At 38.5% G+C, this 22288-nt stretch overlaps 1 protein-coding gene across 17 annotated transcripts in view; it reads left to right on the forward strand.

Annotated features, from left to right (window-relative positions):
• Positions 1 to 22288, forward strand: part of BCAS3 (BCAS3 microtubule associated cell migration factor) — a 299190-nt gene that overhangs the window by 36518 nt on the left and 240384 nt on the right. For all 17 annotated transcript variants that reach the window (XR_014936381.1, XM_085521677.1, XM_015880751.3 and 14 more), the window contains exons 8-11: positions 4135 to 4242; positions 6861 to 6937; positions 16472 to 16548; positions 18244 to 18327. Coding sequence is in view for 16 of the 17 variants with exons in the window: in XM_085521677.1 (XP_085377803.1) it covers positions 4135 to 4242; positions 6861 to 6937; positions 16472 to 16548; positions 18244 to 18327 (346 nt within the window). In the remaining variant the exon portion in view is untranslated. The remainder of the gene's footprint in view (positions 1 to 4134; positions 4243 to 6860; positions 6938 to 16471; positions 16549 to 18243; positions 18328 to 22288) is intronic.

Below are 22288 nucleotides of genomic sequence, written 5' to 3' on the forward strand. Positions count from 1 at the left end.
GTTACTTTTCTTCTATCCTTGCACTGCAACAATCTAATGCAAGATATAAGAACCTGTGCACTATTGTGTATTTATTAATGCTGACGTTTTGAAGTTACTGTTACATTTTTTGCTCATTATCTTAGAAATAGTTGTTCTTATTTCTTCCTTATAACAAACAGGATACAGAGCAAAAATTTGTTCATAATCTGTGGGAGTAATTTGGAAGGATTTTATTTGTGACAGACTTAATGTAATTACCAGACTGTAAAAACCAGTGTTGTCACATTCCTGTCTTAATCTTTCCTCTTTACATAACCATCACGGGTACACTGAAATATGACCAGAGCTCTTCTCACCAACGAGATAAGCACGAACCATCGGCGCTGCAGATTATCAGAAGGAAGGCTCTTTGGCCAGAGGTCCCTTTGCTTTGTTTCCTGTTTGATAGCGGTAGTTTGTTGTCATAGGCCATCGGCTGGCTTATTTCAGACACATTTACACTGTGTCTGTACAAACCTTTGATCACATGAATGTTCATTTTGCGTTCCTGAAGTAGAGCGAGATGCAGCATTTCTGGTATCATACGGTTCTGAGGTTCTGAGAACTTCTGATTGGCAAGAGATGATTTTGCAAATTTTTTAGGCTCTGTCTGGCAACCTGTGATGTTTTTGGTGCTTTTCTTTGGCTGCATCTGGTTTTGCAGCTGAAATTTCAATAGACTGTTGATAACACTTTTCATTCTCAGGTGTTGTTTCAGGCATTTAATGTTTGATTGTGCATTTATTTGATAAAGAACATTGCTATACACAGAGCATCTTGCCTAAGTAAATGTTTTCTTGAGGCTCTGCAACAGACTCCAGAATATTTATTGATAATGATGCTTTATCTTACTGAGCACAGCCGTTTTTTGTTTAACTGGTGTTTTGAAGTGAAAGTGTCTTGCTTAGTGGAAGTCTTTTTGCTATTCATTAACATAACAGAATAATAAAATGTCTGGCCGAAGTGATATTTAAGAAGACAAAATGCATTCATTCTCTATGCTTGAGTTTGGAAGATTTGATTTCTTATGGACCTTAAATAATAAGTTAAAAAGAAGTTGAGATTTCAAGCTTTTAAAAACTGTGTCCAGATTATTCTAGATTTTTAACTGTAAGAACATAGAGTACACCGCACTTGAGTCTGCATTCCTCTGCTATGTTGGTGATGGAAATCCCTGCATTCTGTTTCAAGAAGGTTGGGAATTACAAAGATGTCAGAGGAGTATTAATAAAAGCTGTATTATGTGGCAGTTGTGTGATGGCAAACCAGCTGTAGCTTTTGCAGCCCTGTTGTACATCCTTTATTGCTCAGTTTCTGCGCTCCCTCTTTCTTTCCATGCTTGTTAGACCTTTCAATAAGCCCTTTTGGTGTACTAACCTGTGGGAGAATTCCCTTCAGAGGGGAAAAGAAAGGACAAAGTGCTATTTTTCTGCTAATTTAATAAGCTAAAATGGGTCAATATAGAATCCATTGCATATCAAAGTCTGTGAAGGGAAAGAACAGAACCCACCAAGCTGACATCACTGAAATGGGGGAGGGTGAGCTCTTATTACTGACTGTGAGCAGCGTAAGCTAATCATGATGCTCTTATTATTCTCTAAGTGCTGTGACACATAAATGAATGATTAGATCTGTGTCTTTAATCCTCATTTTCCTATTTAAGAAGTACTGATTTCGCTGCAAGCTGAAAGATATGAAAAAGGGTAAAGGAAGATCATTCAGAAGACTCACATTTTTTGAGTAGTCAAAAAAGAATTTATTTGGGGAAGGAGTTAAATTTTGAAGAGTTAGAGAATCCGTTCTTTTTGGGTTTGTTGAAAAATGAAATTAAAATCTTGAAGCTATTGATCTCAGCGCAGCTTTTAGAGTGGAATTCAGAAATTGAAATTGGGTTAGTTTGATGAATGTTTCTATGTTTAATGAATTGAGAGAGCTGTAGTAGCAAATGATGTTTGTAACAGCCATTATGTTGATGAGGAAATGTGGTTAATAACCAGAAGGGAATGGTAAGGAGATAAGTCTTTTTATTTTCTTTTTATTTTTTTTAACCCTCCCATCTTTGAAGTGTTTGCCCGTGGCCAAGATGGGTCTTTCTCTTTTCTTTCTCAGACAAGCATCCTCAGCTGTCTGGAGACTCGTGGTAAAGCTGGGTTTCCATACTGCCGGGAGCACAAACATTATGGAGCAAGAAAGAAATATAAGTCTAACTTTTTTTTGGCTATTGCCATTTGTTTCTCCTCATTCAGTCCCAGGAGCTTTCTGAAATGTATTTGACCTTGACTTCATACATATTTGAGAAAATAATTAAAAAGAAGTACCAACAATGCGGCGCATCATTTTCTGATCATAGATTGCAGTGTACCAGGGAATGAAAAGAAATAAAACTGTTGGAAGAAGGAGTTGAGTTGGAGCTGCATAGAATTTCAGAGTACGTTTGGCCCAGTCCACACAACTACTTCATCATTAGCACTGAATTCAAAGCTCGCTGGTTTTTCGCCAGCGCAGCTTACAAAAAGAATTGGTAGAATTTTCTCACAAGCAGCCAAAGGAGAGGCATGATGTAATAAAAATTACTCATTTGAGCACAAGATTGATTGCTCCCCATAATTTTGAGGGTGCTGTGTGTATTAGGAGATGCGTGCTTTTGAATTGTAGTCATGTAATTATGTGCATGTCCAGTGAAACAGTTAAGATGGCAGTTATGTTCCATATGAGCTTAAATGGAAATAATAATGGATTTCACTTATGCAAATATAATTTTAGCTACGTAAAGTTGTCTAATTCCTGGTTTTGAAATAACGATCCTTGCATATAATAACTTTCTTTTAGTATTCAATGCATTTATATCAGGAAAAGCTTGTACACAGATGCAGCCTGTGACTTTCTGTATTTTCTAGCAGCAATGAGTTTCCAACACAATGTAACTGAACTTGAGTCTTAATGTGTAAAAAGTGTTTTTGGAGGGCCTTTGAAGTGCTTATAATTAGGAAATAGCACCCGCGAGTTATTAGCCTGAGTGTATGCCTAGAAAAATGTGTATTTTGGGAAGAATTTCCATAGGCAAACTGTCAAATTTATTTTTTCTATTATTTCTTTGACTGTTGTCTTTTTCTGCTTATATTCGCACGTTGGTTCTCTGCTGTGTACATATCGTATGTAGGATTTTGTTGTCTCACAACATTTAAGGTAAACATATGGGGGTTGTACTCTTTTCCAGAATATTCTTGAACAACTTGAGCAGATCCAAAGGAGAAGTGAGTGTTGTGTCAGGAATTGTGTTAAACTCCATAAAATAAAACAGATAGGGGTAGGGGGAAACACCCTCCTTCACCAATACTTAGTGTATGTTTGCACAGCTGGCAATTTGTGCTGCTTCATATTCGTTGACCTAGGAGAAGCCAACATTTTAACGTGTTCTTGGAGTGGAAAAAAGGTGTTATGGAAAAGAACTGCCACATCAAAGCCTCTCCTCAGCTTGTAAAATGGTTTCCACCACTACCTTCCTCAGCCCTATCGGAACACTCAGCACTTCCCCTCTCAAAAGAAAGCAAGCCTTTCTATTAAGAAATGGCCCTATGAGTTTTATTTATATTTAAATGATAAAAGTGCCATGAAGCAGTTGAAAAGATCTATATAACTCAAACAAAAGTTCATCAGAGATGTAATGTAAGTTCTGTGTAATGCATCTCTATCAAACGAATAGTCATATGGCTCAGCTGTTGCACAGAATGAAGTATTCCCTTAAGGGGAAATGTTTCTCTGTAAGATGTTTTTGAAATTACTTAAATGTAGCCTAAAAACTTCATGTCTGTTAAATGATTCGTATTTTGTGTCAGATCTGATGTTCCAAAGTCTTAGTTTGGGACAAAGGAAACCAAGTGCTTGCTAATTGGTTGCACAGTACAGGTTCTTGACCACTGTGGATATTGTAACTCAGTTTGTAATCATACCTTCCCTAAATGTAGGAAACTGTTCTGATCCTGTGTTCATCAGTGTTATGCTTTTATGGCTGAAAGTATGAAGTTTTATTTTGTCCTGCTGAAGTAATATGAAAATCGCTTTCCAAAAATTCCTTCTTTCTGTTAAAATCCCATGTTTCTTTATTCATTTTAGCACAAGCCCACCTTACTGCTGTGTGGACCTTTATTCTTTACGAACAGGAGAGATGGTCAAGTCTATACAGTTCAAAACTCCTATTTATGATCTGCATTGCAATAAAAGGTAAGGATGTTTACTATATAACTTTCTGTGTTAAAGCATGCAAGATTTCAGTAATGAATGCGGTTTCTGGTATGTGCGCTCCTTGGTTTTACTATTTTGTTGCAAGCTTAGCTTCTGTTTGCTGTTTCTCAAGTAATATTTTGAATACAACAGTATGCTTCTCCAGTGCCTTTCCTTGGAGCAAAGCATTTTGCATATCAAATCATTTAAGCTTCCCTTAATTGTGATGAGAGTGAATAGGAATCAGTGGAATCCTTTGTCTTCTGCCGATAGATAAAGAAATTAGATCACAGTTTGAGTGGTGCCTAACTTGGCTGTGTAGGGTTTGTCTCTTTCATTTGTGTTTCATTGTTTTGCCATGTGCATTGCCTTCCTGCATATCCACAAAAAAAATCCTATCATAAACTGTGCTCGATGGAGAACAATTCCGGAGTAAAGTAACAAAGCATTTCTTAGTTGGACTTGTCAGCTAATTTCTGACTTGGAAGACTGAATATCAGGTTGTAAATACCTTGATTCTATGCACTCATGGGATCAGATTTTTCTAAACATTGGACATAGAAAAGTGAATACCCCTGTAGTTTACTGTATGTTTTTAAAGAAGACCGGAAAACTTAGGATCCATCTTTTGCATGATGATATTTTGTGATAATCCTTTAGTACTCCTGGTAGAACTTGTTGACCCAAGTCCATCATATGTGCTGCTTTGATGCTTCTTCCTACCCAGTTTAAATGCTAATGTCTTAAATTAGGTCAAGTAAAAAGAAACAGAAGAAAAACAGTAATGCTGAGCAAACACCTTTAATAACACAACCAATTATATAATGAAGTTCTGGTGGTATAAATGTCTGTAAAGAAATAGAACATGGTAGAGCTTGTTATCCTCACTCAATCTACACACCATAAGGTGTGGGTAGGGTCATTATATCAAGAAATAGATCAACTACAGTAGTTGAGTTGCTGACTTACATGCCAGGAATTGGTCCCTGCTCCTTTAAAGGCCTGTCAGAAGTAGTTCACTACTTATCTGTGCAACTGTCCCTTGAAAAATTTAAAGTTCCCTTGTGTACAGTGTGATGATAGTAAATCTTTCCAGCCTGGCCTCCTAGCAGAAGGAAAATCCAATTGTGAAAACAGTCAAAAGGCAAATCATCATTCAAAGTCTCTCCTAACTAAAAGGTCTAATGTTTCTTTTCCTAAGTGGTAAAAATGCAAAAGCTACTTCAAAGCCGTGTGGCTGTATTCAGGGTAGCTGCTTTTCTGGAACATATCAGATTCTGTTATTATCCACAGAAAGCTCACAATTTCACAATGAAAATGCATTAAATGTGGCCAAGTGCAGTGCTAATGGTGCGTTAACCATACAATGGGCTAATGGAGTCCAAAGTTTGGGATTTAAAATAAAACTTGAGTAGCAGAAGAAGGGAAAACTGTTTATTATTTATGTATTTATAGTCTAGAATTGTCCATCAGGTTGGTTTCATTTATAGGGAATGACAGCACTCTTACAAAGAGCAGAAAAGAAAAATCTAACAGGATTGGGAAATATTACAATCAAATATACATAGGTTTTCTATATATACATTACAGTTGCACATGCATTGAAAGTCTTTCCATTATTCATTTAGTAACTTTTTTCTCAGTCTTGTGAAAGGAGTGAGAGTTGATAGGTTTCTATTGTTTTCCACTCCTTTGTTTTAGGTGATGGAAAATGCTTTAACAAGAAACTTTATTTTGTTTGAAACAAATATTAAGTCATGTGCAGAAATTATAACATAAAATGGAGTTTTATAACTTGGAAAGGGATGGAGAAGCATCCATTTGACAACTGAAGAAACAAGGAAATAAAAAATCTTAAGTCAATTACATTTAGGATATCTCAGTTCCTCTCATTGAGTTGTTGGTGCTATTTGAAGCAGGCATGTGGCCAGTTAGCATCACCATTTACTAAAGGACATGTACTGAGAAGTTACTAAACTTGGAAGATGTTGTACTTTCCAAATTTGCATCTTTGGCCCTTGTTCATTTAGGCAGTGCGGTGTTTCACACACAGCTGTCATGGGTTTTTATCCAGCTGAAGAACAGATCTGTTACATTATAAATGTGTGCACGTTCAAGTGAAGTCACAAATATGCCCGTGTAATTTTTCTAATTGGTGTAAATTTATCACGGGTTTGCGTGATGATGATCTTGGTATGAAAAGAAATCCTGTTTCTAATGAAGAAAAATACAGTGGCTTAATGAATTTGCAATTTGATGGGCAATGGGATTATTTCAAATTTTGCTTGTGTTCTACCAATTTTTGATTCGTTATTTGAGTCACTGGAAGTAATTCAGGATCCTTGCAACTCCATTCTTTCTTTCTAATGGAGCTTTTACTGCAGAAGGTAATCATAAATACGCTGTGTTGTTCTGTATCAGATCTGTGTACTTCCTGAAATGAAGGTTATGTGGTTGGGATGAGAGAGAATCCTCAATAACTGCCATGTGTTGGTAACCTGGCACTTTATCACAGCAGAATTTATATTGATGCTTTTGAAATAATTACATTTAGATATTGAATCTTTAAACCAATGCATTTAATGTTTAAAGTACACGTTCCATTTCTTTGTTTTCAGAATACTCGTCGTAGTCCTGCAAGAGAAAATCGCCGCCTTTGACAGCTGCACTTTCACTAAAAAATTCTTTGTGACAAGTACGTATAACTCTGGGTTCAGTCCTTTTGCTCTGAGGTGACATGAGATAAACCAGATTTTAAAAACATTTCTACTTCTAAATCCTGAAAGCATCTGCAGGTCTCCATGGCTACAGCCAAGGCTAAAGGAAATCTGCTGCTTCAAAAACCAACAGGTGTTACTCTGTGGATCTGTGGCTCTTGCATGTTGTTTTGCTTGTGTTGTTGCCATAGTTAATTTCTCATGGTTCTGGCAAGCACCTGCACTGATGTCACGGGGTGGCTGAAGTATTCTGTTCCTTTTGCACAAATACGTGCAAAGAGTTCAAGTTCTGAATTTTGGATTGTGTCTGACAGCAACACTTTGGGAACAAACAGGTAGCAATTTGTACTCTTGTTATGTTCTGTTACTCCTTAGGCTAAAGATGCATTTGGTTTTTTTTGTTTTTCTTTACTTCATCAGGCTCCAGAGCTCAAATAGGTCAGTAATGTATTGTAGTAGTAAAACCACAGGTAGGTATTTGCTTGCAGATACCTTTACATATATCCTGAACCTGAAGGAACTGTTTGCTCAGACCCTTGTATCCTGCTGTAGCTTATTGCTTGCCTCAAAGTAGTGGGCAATTGATTGTAACAGACAGGACTCTCCAACAGCTATTCCTCTACAGTAAGTGTCCCTTTGCTGTCCCAACATCTGTAACCAAGTAATCAACGTGTTACTAGAGAGTAGTGGTATGTTTTCTGCTGCTTTTACTCTGACCTGTTGCTGATATAGGTAAGATAAGGATGTAATTTACCTGCTCACAGACAGTGTGTCTTTGTAATAGTGAACACCAAGGAGGTATTCACTGCAGAAGAATTAAACTGTAATCTGTGTAGGTAGTCTTAGTGTCTGTCAGTTAGAACTGCCACTTAAAATGTGTGCATTATTCCAAGATGATAATTTAGTTTGGAAGAATTGATGTTTTGCAGTTGAAAAGGAAACTTGAAATTTCCTGGGTGTACTTTCAGTTTCAAATGGAAAAGTTCTCAATTATCTTTCTGTGTTTTCTGTGTGTATCAAGAAAAACCTGGTTACAAGAAGCTCTGTCCTGTAATCGTTTGGAGCACCATTATGCAGTAATATTAAAGTTGCCAATAGGTGTCAGTTTCTTCCTATACGTGGATGTAAGATGCATAAGAATCTGCTTGGGTTCAGTGTTTAGAACCAGATGGGAAGGGACTTGTGTTGTCCTCGTGTTCCTTTCTTCTCTTTTTTACTCCACCAAAGAGAGGCAGAGTACGAGCCTTGCTTTACTGCAGGTAAAAAACAAAAATCCAACAAATCAAACAAAAAACACATCTAGATTAAATGTGTATTTTAACAGTTCTAGTTGAAGTAGCTGGTAAAAAAAAAACAAACAACAGCAAAACAATCAAACAAGCAAAAGAAAACCACCCTTTAGTATGTTTTTAGAAATGAATTTGTTTAACTGTATTTTGAGGAACGGGGATATCCTGTTCCTCGCTGTAACTTTTGGATTTCCATGCCTTTCTGTGAAACAGCAGTGGAATTAAAGAGGATAAGCGCAGCTCTGATATGAAAATCCCAGCTCTGAGATGTCACAGCTCACACTGTATTTCTCCAGTCGTGCTGTTGGTAACATGAGAAACCCAGGATGTTCCCAACATTTCTCCCTGCTTTGGGGTGCTCCATGCGCAGCCCACATTATGCCCTGTGCATATGGAGACAGAGCCCTCCCTGTGCCCACTTTACACACCTATGCCCAGGTAGCACTGCACCATGTGTGCTATTCCCTGGCGCCTTTCTGGAGCCAGGGCAGGTGCCAGCATGTGCTGAGCATTTGGAATCTTCGTTGTTGCCCTTAATAAGTCGTGCCATCAAGCAGGTGCTGTGCTTTGGCACTTTGAAGGCTGCGGATTCTGGATGTGCTGAAATCTCGTTGACCCAGGAATACATCTTTAGAGGCTGAAGTTACGCCTCTTTGTCTTTGAAATTTTGTACAAATGCTCTACCTAGTCAACTGCTTTGGTTTCTGACAGTGGGTCAAGTAGCCAGCAGCTGGACTCTTGTGTCATTGTGAGTTTTTTGTTTTGCTTTTTTTTATATAGAAAAGGGCAGAGTCAGTTTAAATTGGAGAAGGAGAAATCTCTGGAAAGGCAGCTTAGCAAAAGGTCTTGTAGGCCTCCTTGTCTCCATGCCTGGAGCATCCCTGCAGAAGGGTTGGCTGGTTCCCCTGGGGCCATCCCAGTGCACTGCAGCCCAGGCAGTATGACAGCAGCGCTGCCCAGAGGATTCGTCTTCATGGAGAAGATGCTCAGCTGTGTTAGCTGACAGCTTTTGGTCAGAAGTGATGGCTTAGAAGGTCAAAAATATAAAAATGGGATCAGTGGGCCTTTGAAGATGTTTCCTTTACTGTGTAAACTACTGTGTGGAAAAAGAAAATGTTTTTTAAAGAGGACTTAGTGGTGACGGGCAAATCACATCTTCCATTCATATCAGCTGAGTAGCGTGGGAGCCCTGGAACCTCACGCAGACAGCTGCAATGCAAACATAATTAAGCAGAAGCTTTTGCCCATTTGGTTGACTATTTACACATAGAAATTACATGCAGAATGTACAATTAAAAACAGTGTCAGGAATTCTGAAGTTTGATGTTCCTCAGCAATGCTAAAGCAGCTGTGTTGCACATGAGTAGTATTTGTCTTTCTGTTTTTGTTTTTGTGGTTAAATGTGTAGCTTAATATATTGTTGTAATAAATATACCATAAAATATTCAGGATGTAGAACATGGTCAAATTCGTGCTGCCGTTGGAATGTTTAACTCTTGTGTTTCCTGATTTTTCAGGTCCAATGGAGCAAATCTGGTATAGTTATAACTGTTTTAATTTTTGTGCTTGTGATTAGATAGAAAAATACGGATTTGCTGGAATGGCCACCAGCCAGCAGAGCCTTGTGAGAAGGATCAGTGTACAGGTGCTCCACTCTTGGTGTTTTGAGTTACAGCTGCTTAAACTTGATTCGAAAACCTCCTGTGAGTAGTCATAGAAAAAGACCAGGATGTCCTCTGATCTACTCAGTGAGGTCTTTTAACTTGCTAAGGAAGGAAAGGCGTAACTTCATTCTGCAAAGGGCTTGAGGCTGTGATTTCCTATGGCACTTCATGCTGCTGTGCCTATGCTTGGATCCAGCTCAGTTTCACTAAGAAAAGATTTGCATGGAGGGGTGCATAAAGCCAAATAGCAGTTTTGTAACCTGCGCTGCTTTAAGTGCTCACGTGGCCAAGCATCAGAAATTAGTTTGATGCCTGTAATAAAAATGCACTTCCTTTTGGTAGCTGTGAGTGTCAAGGTGTGGAAAACAGATTTTTAAGTGGTTAAGAGTTTACACAAGATTTCCTTCAGTCTTTTTCTGAGTACTCTGTGATTGAACAGTCGGAGACAAAAGTGATGTACAAGCTCTTCTTCCTACTTTGCTCTAAAGAACAGATGCAGAAAAGCTGAATTTCATTGATTTCTATTACATCAGTGCTCCCACAACCCTCTTCCAAAAATGCTTACTTAGTGGAACATTGATGATTATGAATATGGCCTGATGGATACTTTCTTCTCTATAACGAATATCCTTCCCACCCCCTGGGCCCTAAGTAAGGATTATCACAGATAACATCATACATGTGGCATCATCTTTGTGTCCGATAACAAGTGCCTGCTCAGTTTCTCTGGCCCTTCCACTCCTCCTATTGATATATTCTCCATCCATTATTCTCCAGGGATGAAGACAGTTATTGCAGCCATTAGCTGGCACCACATGTCTATTGATGCTGTGCAGCTAGAGCCTTAAGAGCTAATTTTCTAGATTTTAGTCAGAGTACTTTGTTGTATATAAAGTCTCAAAAGACTTGCTCAGCCTCAAGTGAAACTTATTTGGTATATGTTAAATACACCCTATACCTGCATCTCTCAGAATAAGGAAAAAAACCATTTGATATTCCATTCTGCAATTTGGATGTGGTATTCATACTTTCATGAATGTTCACATGCAAGAAGTAATACATTGCTTTCAGTTTGTCACAGGTCTGATCTGGAAATCATCTTGGCCTTTTATTTTTTTTTCTTGAACATTTTTGTCAGCTTTGCTAGAATTCCTTTTCCCTGATAGGCACACGGGGAGCAGTTTTGCTCTCTTTGCTTTGAAGTAAAAACAGTGAAGGTCTCATGAGAAGGTTTAATGCCTGAGGAGTTACAAACAGAACTTCTGGAGGAATGTACAATCCCCTTCTCAGCTGTGATCAGTAAGTGGCGTTTATCCTGGACATCCCACATGGTATAATAATTGATAGGATTTCTGGGCCTGGGGAGGGGGAGGCTCTTCAGTGCAGATCAAAAGTCCTGAAGCAGATGGGAAGAAAGCTCACATTTCACAGTGGGTTTTTTTTAATCAGTGAAGAGAAGCCAAACATTCCTGTGAATTGTATCTTAGCTATATATGTATGTATATATATGTACACAAACACACGTGCAGGTGTATGTGTTTAAATCTAACACACTGCAGGACTGAAGCTGCTGTGAACATTAAGTGGATCAGAGCCTTGCCCTGCAAGGGGTGATGATAGCAGCGTATGGAACATTTGTGGCTGTACTGATGATAACACCAAGATCATTATTTAAAAAAAAAAATAGCCTTGGATGGCAAGCATGATTTCACAGTAGGGTGCATCCTGCTGGTTTGCTCTTTTGCTCTGTTTTTATGGGTGATACTTAAACAGAAGGAAGTAGAAAAACAATAGCGGAGTTTTGGAAAGTATGTGACAGTGTGAGAGCACTAACGTTTACATGGGGCCTTTCATCTAGATGGAACCCGAAGGATCTTATAAACAATATTTCTTTATACAGTTTATAAACAAATAGATTTGGTTTGCTTGGTGAAGCTGGAAAAAAAAAAAAAAAAAAAAAAAAGCACAAACAAATAGAAAATATTAGATAAAACAGCTTATATTATATGTTTGCCTTGGAATAAACAATTCCCCTTCAACAAGGGTATCACTCTACCCGTTATTTATTTTTTGTACCCTTTCTGTGCTCTTTGTCATGGATCTGTTTTCTGGCTGCTTTGGATTGCAGTTCTGAAAGTGATTTTGTAACTTCCTTACGCCCCAGTGCTGTGTAGTTCATAAAACATAGAAAAAATTGCTAATTGGTTATAAGCTACAGCCAATGAGTGGAAGTCAGCATTCCTCTGAGATACAAGGTGTGGAACACGCAGTGAAGAGAAAAGGCCTGATAAGAATGAGAAACATTCTTGTAGCTGATACCAAAAAGATTGAGATTGTTTTGGTGCATGGGACGTCAATGAGAGCTGAGGAAAGAAAGGCCACCTGTGGGCACTTCTGATTTGACTCATTGATTCACTTTGCTGTGTTCATTTGCACATCAGTTTGCAGCAAGGTGTTTTGCAGCGTGCTGTAATGCAGCCTGAGAAGGAAATCCAGCAGTACCCTGTGGAAGGCACCATGATCAGCTATGGGTGGTGTGGCTTAGGTAAAAGAGAAAGTAAATTCTGATTTAGTTCAGTCATGCTCTGACTTAGTGTCAGGTTTTTCTAGAGAGAAGCATTGCCTTCTGCTGCATGTTTAAACGCTTTGCAGCAATCGGAGCTGCCTTCACCCTTCATTTAGAACCATTCAGGCAGTGCAGGATGTTGCAGCAGAGGGACCAGATGGGAACACTGCAGCCTGAACTGTGGCAGTAGTCCACCTGCATGGGTATCTTTTCCAACAGGCAGTGCTGGTTGTGTTATATTTGGCTTGTGTGCAGCATCTCTTAGGGTGGGGCACATCTGTGCTTTGGGATGCACAGTGCCCATGAAGGTGCTGCTGGATCTCATGGTGCTGTTCTTAAGAGTCTCCTGGAGAATGGGGCTGCTGGAGGCACATGATTGCCTGGGGGATTCCAAGGAATGCTTGCTTGGATGTGAAGTTCAAACCACCAAGTTTTTATGGCCATCAGAAATCTTTGCAGAATTCAGTCCCCAGCTTTGCATCTCCTACTGGGATTTTATTTCTCTATCTCATTTTTAAGCTTTTTCTTTCTCATGAAAAACCTGTGCAGCTTGATGGAGGGCTGCATTTAATAGAGGCATGCTTGTGATTTATTGCCTTAATCTCTGTTATGGCTGATGTGACTGCATAATAGTCCTTTTTCTCCTAGCAGTGTTTCCCAACGTGCTGTTTGTTTAAAAGCAAGAGGGGGAGAGGCATGTGTTGCTTTTCTCTTCTTGGCTGCTGTCTCTGTATTCACACGGACATTACTGAAGCTAGGAGATGAGTCTCTTGAAAACAATTTAAGAAAGGGACTGGAGTCTTAGTTTCTGTAGGAGCATACAGCAGTGGAAACATCCAGAATGAGAGAACTGGGTATTTATGTGAATTTTCAGCCTAAGAAGATGAGGTGTTTGTGTTTGTGATGGGCAGTGTGGCAGATTGTCATGCAAGTAATTGAAAAGTAATGGAAAATCAACATACCTTCTTTTCAGTCACTCATTAAGCAAACATTTGTATAGCTCTTTGGAGAGCCTGAAGTAACTTCTAGGATTCCTATGTAATCAGTAAAAACAAATATAGAAATACAGCACAACAGGAAGAAACTGTGGAATCTCCCATTTCAATTAATCACAAAAAGCTGAACAACAGAAATTGAGGTGTTGAAGAATCAACCTATGGTACCACACTGATGTAGGTCAGACCGGGAAGACCACAGCCCAGGACAGGAGGCTCTGGGGCACCCATGCTATCCCTGTGTGGGGACACAGTGCTGGAGCTGCTGTGCGCAGGGGTTTGCTGAGGCCAGAGAAGGGATCATGCTTGGATTCATTCAGACTATCAGAACAGTGTTTTTCTAGTTCTGCCATTTCGCAGCTTTAAGTAGTGTATTTCCTGTGTGTGTCCTTACAGAGCACAGAGAGAGACGACAGTTGTGTACTTAAAAGTGTTTTAAAGCATCTCCAATAGTTTTTTCCTGTGTTTTCATGGGAGATAGTCCCCGTAAGGCTCACTGTAAGGTCTCATGTTTTTTAGTACTTGCTTGATTTGCTGTACTTTTGGAAGGACTTTCCCATCGTGATCTTTTCTTGGATGACCTCTCCATACTGTCATTAAAACTTGGATACTTTGGTCTTCTTGACAGTTAGTTCTGCATTCTCATTATGTTCATTCTTATTGTAAACATGCTAAAATTGCTGCTGTTGTTGCTTAGAATGGATTTTTTTCCTCAGTTGTTTTGAAGCTTAGTAGAAATAGAAGTTAATCTTTAAGAGAGCTGGGCTTGCAGGGATTGGGCGGCCGAGCCGGGTAGGTCACGCTGTGTCTGTCTTTTCATTTGCCTGGTAGATGATGTTCTGCTGACTCCAGCTGTTTTTTTGGAAAGCAGAAAAACAATTTGCTTTTCCTTCCCATAAAGTATAACCCTTTGTTTATCCTTGTACTGCTGCATGTTTTCAAAATGCATAGATTTGCAAAGAAAAGAAAAGGAGGAAATAGCTCTTTTTTTTTTTTTCTTACTCTGTTTTTTGTATCAGAGAAAAGAGTTTAGCGCTAAGTTGAATTGTTGACCTCTGTGGAGGATATTATTAGAAGTGGCTGATTTGTGTGTGGAGCTGTATCTAATCGACCAAATCCAGTACGTGGAACAACCCACCTACAATAGGTTTGGTGAAAACAGTCCATTTTTAAAGATAACTACTTTTTGTATTTGATTAATTTTTAATTTGAAGAAGAATGCTGTTCTGTACTTCTTCAATTACTTCAGTTCACTGCAATAATTGAGACCAGCCCCCTGTCCCATTATGGAAGTTTCTTCTTGTTGCGCTGCTTGCGCTCCTCATTATGAGGCATCTGTTGAGTGATGACCTTTTGTTTTCGGTTGCAAGGCCATTGCGAGTGCTTGCAGAGCTTGGGGGATGCAAGACACTGATGCTAAAGTCTCTGTAGAGATTTCAATCAGGAGAGTTTTCATCTGACAGCTTTCAGTAATATATTTTATGTATAAAAATGGAGAAAAATAAAAAGAATTTGGGGAACCTGAATGTCTTTACTGACACAGATGAGAACTGTTGAAGCAGAAGTCAGCATTAAACCTTTACTGGTCGTGATCTATAATGTCATCGGAAGAACACGTTTGTATTTACAACCTAGGGTTGTATTTACAACCTTTTTTTTTGCTTTCTTTGTTCCATAAGAGTCTCTGGCTACCCACATTTTATGCACTTCTGGAATGCAATAACAATTGTGGCATCATCTCTTCAGAGTTCGTTTTCCTTCCTGAGATCAAGGCAGTGATAAGGCCTTAGAAAATACTCGCTTGGTTTTACTTTCCTGGCCTGAGATTGATGTAATTCGATGAATTGCTGCTTTTCCCTTCTCTTGCTTTATGACCTTTGAAATAGCTTGCTGTGATCTTCCAAATTTTGCAATACCCTCAGCACTCTGCTTTATAAAGTGGAGATAAGGAGCTGTTTGTCTTAGCAAGAGCATAGAGAAACTGTTTCTGCATTTGCACAGTGAAATGCCATCAAACATCTTTCAGTTTTCTCCAATTCCTTTTTCAAACTATACTCAGCATGCCTTAAGTAACATCACTCCAGCACACCTTTCTGGCTGTTCTGCAAGCCTGCAAAGTGATGCCACAGTTAGATCTATCAGATGGTACTGTGCATGTGGCTGAAGGCTTTTGTTTACCAGCTGAAGTTGGAACACTCGAGCTTAAATCTTGCTATCAGGACCCTAATCAGTAAACAGGACTGTGGTTTCATCTCTGCAACTGTGGTTTGTGAACTTTCAGCCTCCCACCTTGGCACAGCAGCCCCCATGGTCAGCCTTTAATTCATGTGTAGCTGTTATCGAATTGTTTTTAGTGTTTTTAAATGTTCGATTTTTAATTTTAGTAGTTAATAGTGCGATTTTCCCAGTTGTGCGTTCTATTTTCATTTTATGCATATGTATATATCTATTCCTAATGGAAACACAGCTAATACAAAGCAGATGAACGATGGGACCTTTGCTGCTGATTTTAAAGGAATGACAAATCCACAGTGTGAGGTTAAGCACATGCAGAAGTCTTCTGGGAGGTTTGTGTGTAGAATTATGAAAACAAAACCAAAGTACAATGCTTTATTTTATACCACAAGAATCTAGAGAAGCTTGAAGTTAACTGGAAGTGTTGACCAATTGAAACATGTCAATGAAGCAAAATTAATTAAGATGTGAAGATACATAATGGATGGAGTCAATCTTTTAAATATCCCCCTTGCCATGCTATATCAAAATGAGTTCAAAAAATGCAAGCATAAGGAAAAGCTGATATTTACACATAATTAACCATTCAAAATAGTTCATCTAACCACAGTCTTATCTTTCAGAACAAAAATGCAAGCATTTACTGAGTGATATTAGCAATTGAAAGGTTTCTGTTTAGACTTTTTGTTTTCTTGGCATAAGTAAAATTCTTTGTAACAAGTCTGTAAAATGTTTCTTAATGCTGCCTATTAAAACTTTTCAGGCTGCTATCCCTGTCCAGGGCCAAACATGAATCCTATTGCCCTTGGAAGCCGTTGGCTTGCTTATGCAGAAAATAAGGTAAGGAAGGATTTACTTTCAAAAAATATTCTTTTTTTTTGTTCCTATTCCATAAACAAAATTTAGAAACAATCTCAGAAATAAGCTATGTAAAAGAGATCTTTTGCAAGAGTACTTGCATAATGTGACAGACCTAATCTTTGACCCGTACTAGTCATGCTTCGGTATCCATATGTGTCATATCTTTGCTTTGCACGTTTGACTTAAGTTCATGAACTTGGAGGGTATAAATACATAAGTTGCATGGGCAGAGATGAGAGCTATCAATGGATATGGTCAGGGAGTGACTCAGTAACCAATATGTTTTGTATTTGTAATTTTAAAACTCCTCTGAAAGGCAGGAAGCAAAGACTCTTAACGTCTGTGCTGGCAAACAGTTGAAACGGGGCTGCAAGTTTGTTTGACAACACAGTAATGCATTCTGTAGATTAGGAAATCTGTCCTTACTGAATTTTTTAAGCTCTGGGTGGGGGGAAAAAAAGGTTGAATTAATTTTTCTTATTTCTGGACAGAAGAAGGAAATAGATCCCAAACAAAACAATTATCACTTTTTCACCCTGCCCTGGGCCAGAGAAGGGTCTGTGTGTTTAAAGCTTGAAGTGTTTGGAAACTTTAAATTCATCTTCTAATGCCTTATTTATACTTCAAAGCAGATGTTTTTTCTCCCTTCCACCTGTGCCTGGAATATCTTTATTTTAGTGCTGAATCAGAAATCATCAGAGCAGCAGGCTTTGTAAACGTGTTTGTTGTTACACTCTTTTGAGCACAACTGATTTTTCTGCAAACTGGGGACTGCCTTTCCTTTAGTGTCACACCTGTGTGGTTTTATTAAACACAGTCAGTCAGCTTGGGATTCAGAAGGTGCTACTGCCAGTAGTGTAAACTGCTCATCAACCAAAGAATCACATCAGAAAATGAATGTAATTAGCCCCATGTTCCCAGGTATATCCTCTGTGGATTTCCCCTTTCTCCCTAGTTTAATTCTTTATCTAAGCATGACTCTCAAAACAAATATCTTACAAGCATTTTTAATTTTCTTTTAGCAAAAGCAGTTAAACAGACAACGTGTTCCAGTGTACCAGTATCAAATATCCATAATTCTTTGCCATTTTATTTAGTAAGAAGCAGAGCTTCTATTGAGAGTTAGGGTTCAGTGACAAGAACCGTCTCTGTAGGTTAATGGAAGGTAGAAGAGTCTTACTTTGATTTATTAAATTTGACGGAAGGCAATATGCTATAAACCCCACGTACAGTCCTCTAATCTATTAAATGTAAAGTTTAAAGTAGCTCTCTTCCTTTGTCATTGATCTGCTTGCTTGTCGTGAAGAGGAGAGCAAAGCCACATTCGGATTCTTAGAATGTCAGATATTTAAAGTTACATTTACATGGCTAAAGCTTTTGATTATATTTATTTAAATTTATTTGTGGTGTTACTGCCAGACCCCAAATCCCACCATTTCAAAGTTTATGAATTCATAGCGACTGTTCATCTGGTAATTGAAAACTGGAGTTCCGTACGCGACAGTCTGGGTGGCACCCAGAAGATTATAAAAAGGGGTTAAGTGTCTCAGCAGGGCTTTTTGCTGTTTGTAGGAAAATGCACACCACTGTACACGATAAACAAGAGTTATGGTAATGGGTTATGGGTTTGTGCAGTTTAATAGTAGTTACTTGGTTGCTGTCTTTCTTCTGTAGCTGATCCGATGCCATCAGTCCCGTGGTGGAGCCTGTGGAGACAACATTCAGTCTTACACTGCCACAGTCATTAGTGCTGCCAAAGTGAGTACATCATCTGCTGCTGGGAGAGGTTATCATGTAAGATAATTATTAGGTTTCCCTGCTGAATTGTACTATTTTTTCCCCTTTCTCATTCACAAAAGAGAAAAAAGAAGTGGTAAGATGCTAGTGATGGGGCCTATACAGGGCCTGATTCTGAACTGTTCTGAGTAACCATTGTTTTTTATGAACTAGTCCTGTCCTTTAGAACCAGTTTATTTATTAAAGCAGCAATTCTTATTAGTAACCCCTCTTACAGCAAAATCACAGTAAAAAGGATTGATGTTATGGCTATTCATAAGACTACAATTTTACATCGTTGGAAATAGCACTGTGTATTATTTGTCTTTCAGCATCATGAAACAAACTTCAGAAGTGCTTAGTGCTTTTTGGACTCAGTCACACCAGCATTATGTGCTTTAATCTCTGAACGATGACAGTGCTGTACTGAAGCTAATTAATTACCTAGTAGCTTGCTCTGAAGGTTAGAGTTTATTAATGACTGTTTATGTATAGGTTCCATTGCCGAGGAATTTTAGTTCTGATGACTTTATAATATCCCTCTGTTTTAAGAGAAATGCCTGGGTTCTCATAGCATCAAAGAATGACCATTGCTTGGAAAAATCCAAACAAGCCAAAGACCATGCAGAACTGTCATTTGACTGTTTTCCCCCACCCCACTCTGCCCCACTCCTTTCCTTGAGGTATTGCCAAGTTATTACACACACACACACAAGTGAGTTTTGGCATTGTCTAACAAACTTGGTGCTGATTACAAGCTCTCCTCGTAACCACTAGCCTTTTCATTTCTGATACACACAGCAAAACAAATCTAATAATAGGCATAAAATGACAGCACAGAACAGAAAGCTCAATGTCACTGAAGAAAACAACTGTTACAAATACCCACAAAGAGAGAAGAGACATAGGTCGTGCCATCTCGTGTAGAAACAAAACATAAACATGAACATATTCCATCAGCATAGCTTTGGGTACAGTCTTACTGCGGTTGAAGTGGGAGAAAAATCATGTGTTTTTACATTGTTGAGGGGAACTTGCTTTTCTTCTGAAGATGCTGTGTGAAACTAGCTGCATCCATTCATTCACCATTCACAGCAAAAAACAGAATCTCCCCAAACACCTTCAATCTCAACATCATTAACATTTTTTAATAGCTCAGATAAGCTAGAAAAAAAAAAAACTTGGTAAGTGTAATTAGCCACAGTTATGATCAGACATGGTAAGAACTTATAAACACATTGCTGTACTGCCAAAGCCAAAGCTAGACTGCAGAACAGTCCAAGGCTTTGTTAAACCATATAATGACTATCAAAATGTTCCAGTAGACATCTAAGACTTAAGTGCTGCTCTGTTTAGTTCTCTTCAGCAGTCTAAAAGTCAAAAAAGAGGACATGTGGCAAAGCCTTTAGCCTCAAAGACCGTGGATAACTAGGTTTTAAGGTCCTTGGAGCCCGAGATGATGACCTTACCTCCTGTTTGCTGCTGTTTGAGCAAACGGAGTAGAATGGATGCAGAGTATCTTTTCAAATAGACCCTGTTACAACTGAACCATGCCAGTGTTGGGAGAAAATCCAGGTGCTTGGTTTTAGATGAGAACCAAATGTAAAACTGCTTGTTTTAGATATCCATTTTTGGATGCAGCAAGGCAGGAGACATAGAAAAAAGACATTTTTAGGTCGCCTCACTTGTCGTCTTGGCAAATCCCTGGGTGAGTCGTGTTCCAGCTTACTCTAGAGGTGCCCATGCAGACCTTCTTCCAAGATCGTGAATTCCTAGCTCTCAAAACTTTCCATGCTGATTAAAATCAGTTTGTTAATAGTTTTCTTCTCTTTCCCACTGCTTTTTAGAGTATGTGATGAGAGCAGGAAAGGGAAACATCTCCGTGAAGACAGGCATTTTGGCATTTATTTAGTTTCAGTATGAATCTATAATTGAATGTATGTTAATTTTGTTTAGACTAAACATGAAGATTTTAGTTATTAATCACCAAGGCACAGCTTTTTGGTATCACCGCTTTCTATATGTATATTTTAATTATAAATAAACAAATCTTATGTGGTTTATTCGTTATGAGGATTGGGAGCAATATACTGTTTATCACTGAAAAGATGCAATAACAACCGATCAGGCACTGAATGATGCAATTCAGTTTTCTCAAGTAATTAAAGTTGTACTGATTTTTTTTTTTTTTAATTAAATTGGTTATGAGTACATTCGATGAAATATTTTTCTTCATTTTTGAATGAATGTGAGCAGCTCTTTTAAGCAGACTGCAAATGACATGCAAGGAATGTGCATTTGCACAGTGTGCAATGTTGCTTCCTAAAGGAATTGGATCAAGGATTTTATTTGATTTGTAAGAACCTTTTAAACTGAGTGTGAACTGGCAGTTCCCACTAATGACAAAGGAATGGGGACAGTGCAAATTTCAACCTATTTCAGTTAAAATTTATTTGGTCTGTTGAATATCCAGTATCAAATTATAAACCAAATTCTTCTCACCTAATAACTTCTTTAGTTGATTCTTTCTCCATATCTTTTAATCCTGTAGTGGAAAAGTGATTTAGCAAAGGCTGCATCTGTTTTCTCTTGTTACCTGATAACTTCTTAATGAGTACTAACAGCTTATGTGAGAGCAAGGTCATTAGCTCTAATGGATAGAGGGGACAGCTGATATGGCATGGGAAAGGTTAAAGATTACCAGAGAAGTTTTTGCAAATATACACACAGCACAGGGAAGTAAGTGCTGTAATGGCTTTGCACTGATATTTCTGAGCTAATGGCCTCAGCCACATCTCTGTACACCTATTACTTCTCAGTAGTCCTGCAGCCACAGTCTGGTCCAACACAACAGTAATTCATTTTGCTAGATAAGCATGGTAATTTTTTGTTAGTGAGATTTGAAATGTGTACTTGGCACGTTGTCACTCTGTTCCCATAGTTACAAATATTTTCCATAGTGGGTTGATTACACTTTTTGTCTTTGAACTTGTATAGGTATTTTCTGCATGGTACTTCTATGCTGATTTCTCTTCCCTTCTGTATAAACTGCCAATGTGTTTTATATGGTTTTAACTGTTGGTCAGAAACTGCCTTGTCAGTTTGGGTAAGAAAAAAAAAACAGAGCGTCTGCTGAGAAGTGTTCTTGTGATGGCATTGGGTCCTTTTAGGTCTGCTCGTCAGATATCATTATCTACTCCGTGTTACTTTTTTCAGTCTTGTCAATTTACCGGTGTTGGTGTCTGTTTTATTGTCATTTGTTGCATCTGAGTATAAGAAGAAATAAGAAACAAATGGCAGGATGTTACTAAAGACTTCAAACCCCAAAGACATTCCTATGATAAAGGCATGGCTCGATTTTAAGCGGTAGCACCTCCATTAGCATTAATGGGGTGAGTCCATCAGCTGAGGCATCTCAGAGGTTAATCAGGCTTCCTGGCTGGATATTGCCATCAATACAGTGTGGCGCCTAATTCTGTTGGCCCTGCAGAGGTTTTCCTGACAACACACTAACAGACTTTGTGTAAGTCATTTCCTATGAATTATTAAAACAAACGTTTGGCTGCTAATTGATGAACACTAATGTGTTTTCTAATCACTGCAGTTTGAGATTTTAGCACTAAACAAAGCAGTTGCAATTGATTTGTGGCTGCTTCTTGGTTTCAGCCTGTGAGCTGAGCGTTTTTTCCTTTTCAATTTAGCAGGCAGCTTAGCTTGTCTTTTTAGTTAAGAGTTGCCTTGTTACAGTGTCATTCTGTTCTGAGCTTCTTTTCTATTTCTTATTTATATTGCATAATAAATCTGGGCAATACTTTGCAGCAAATAAGGCGCAGTCCTTGATGCAAGGAGAAAATGTTTCAAGTTGTGCTTAGTGTATTTTTTAAATCTCTGTATTTTCCCCTATGTGTGCGCTGACTGTCTTCAAATACAGGAAAAAAAAAAA

Source organism: Coturnix japonica, chromosome 22 (genome assembly GCF_054131305.1).
Source record: "Coturnix japonica strain WE chromosome 22, WE-NBRP24, whole genome shotgun sequence".
NCBI classification, from domain to species: Eukaryota; Metazoa; Chordata; class Aves; order Galliformes; family Phasianidae; genus Coturnix; species Coturnix japonica.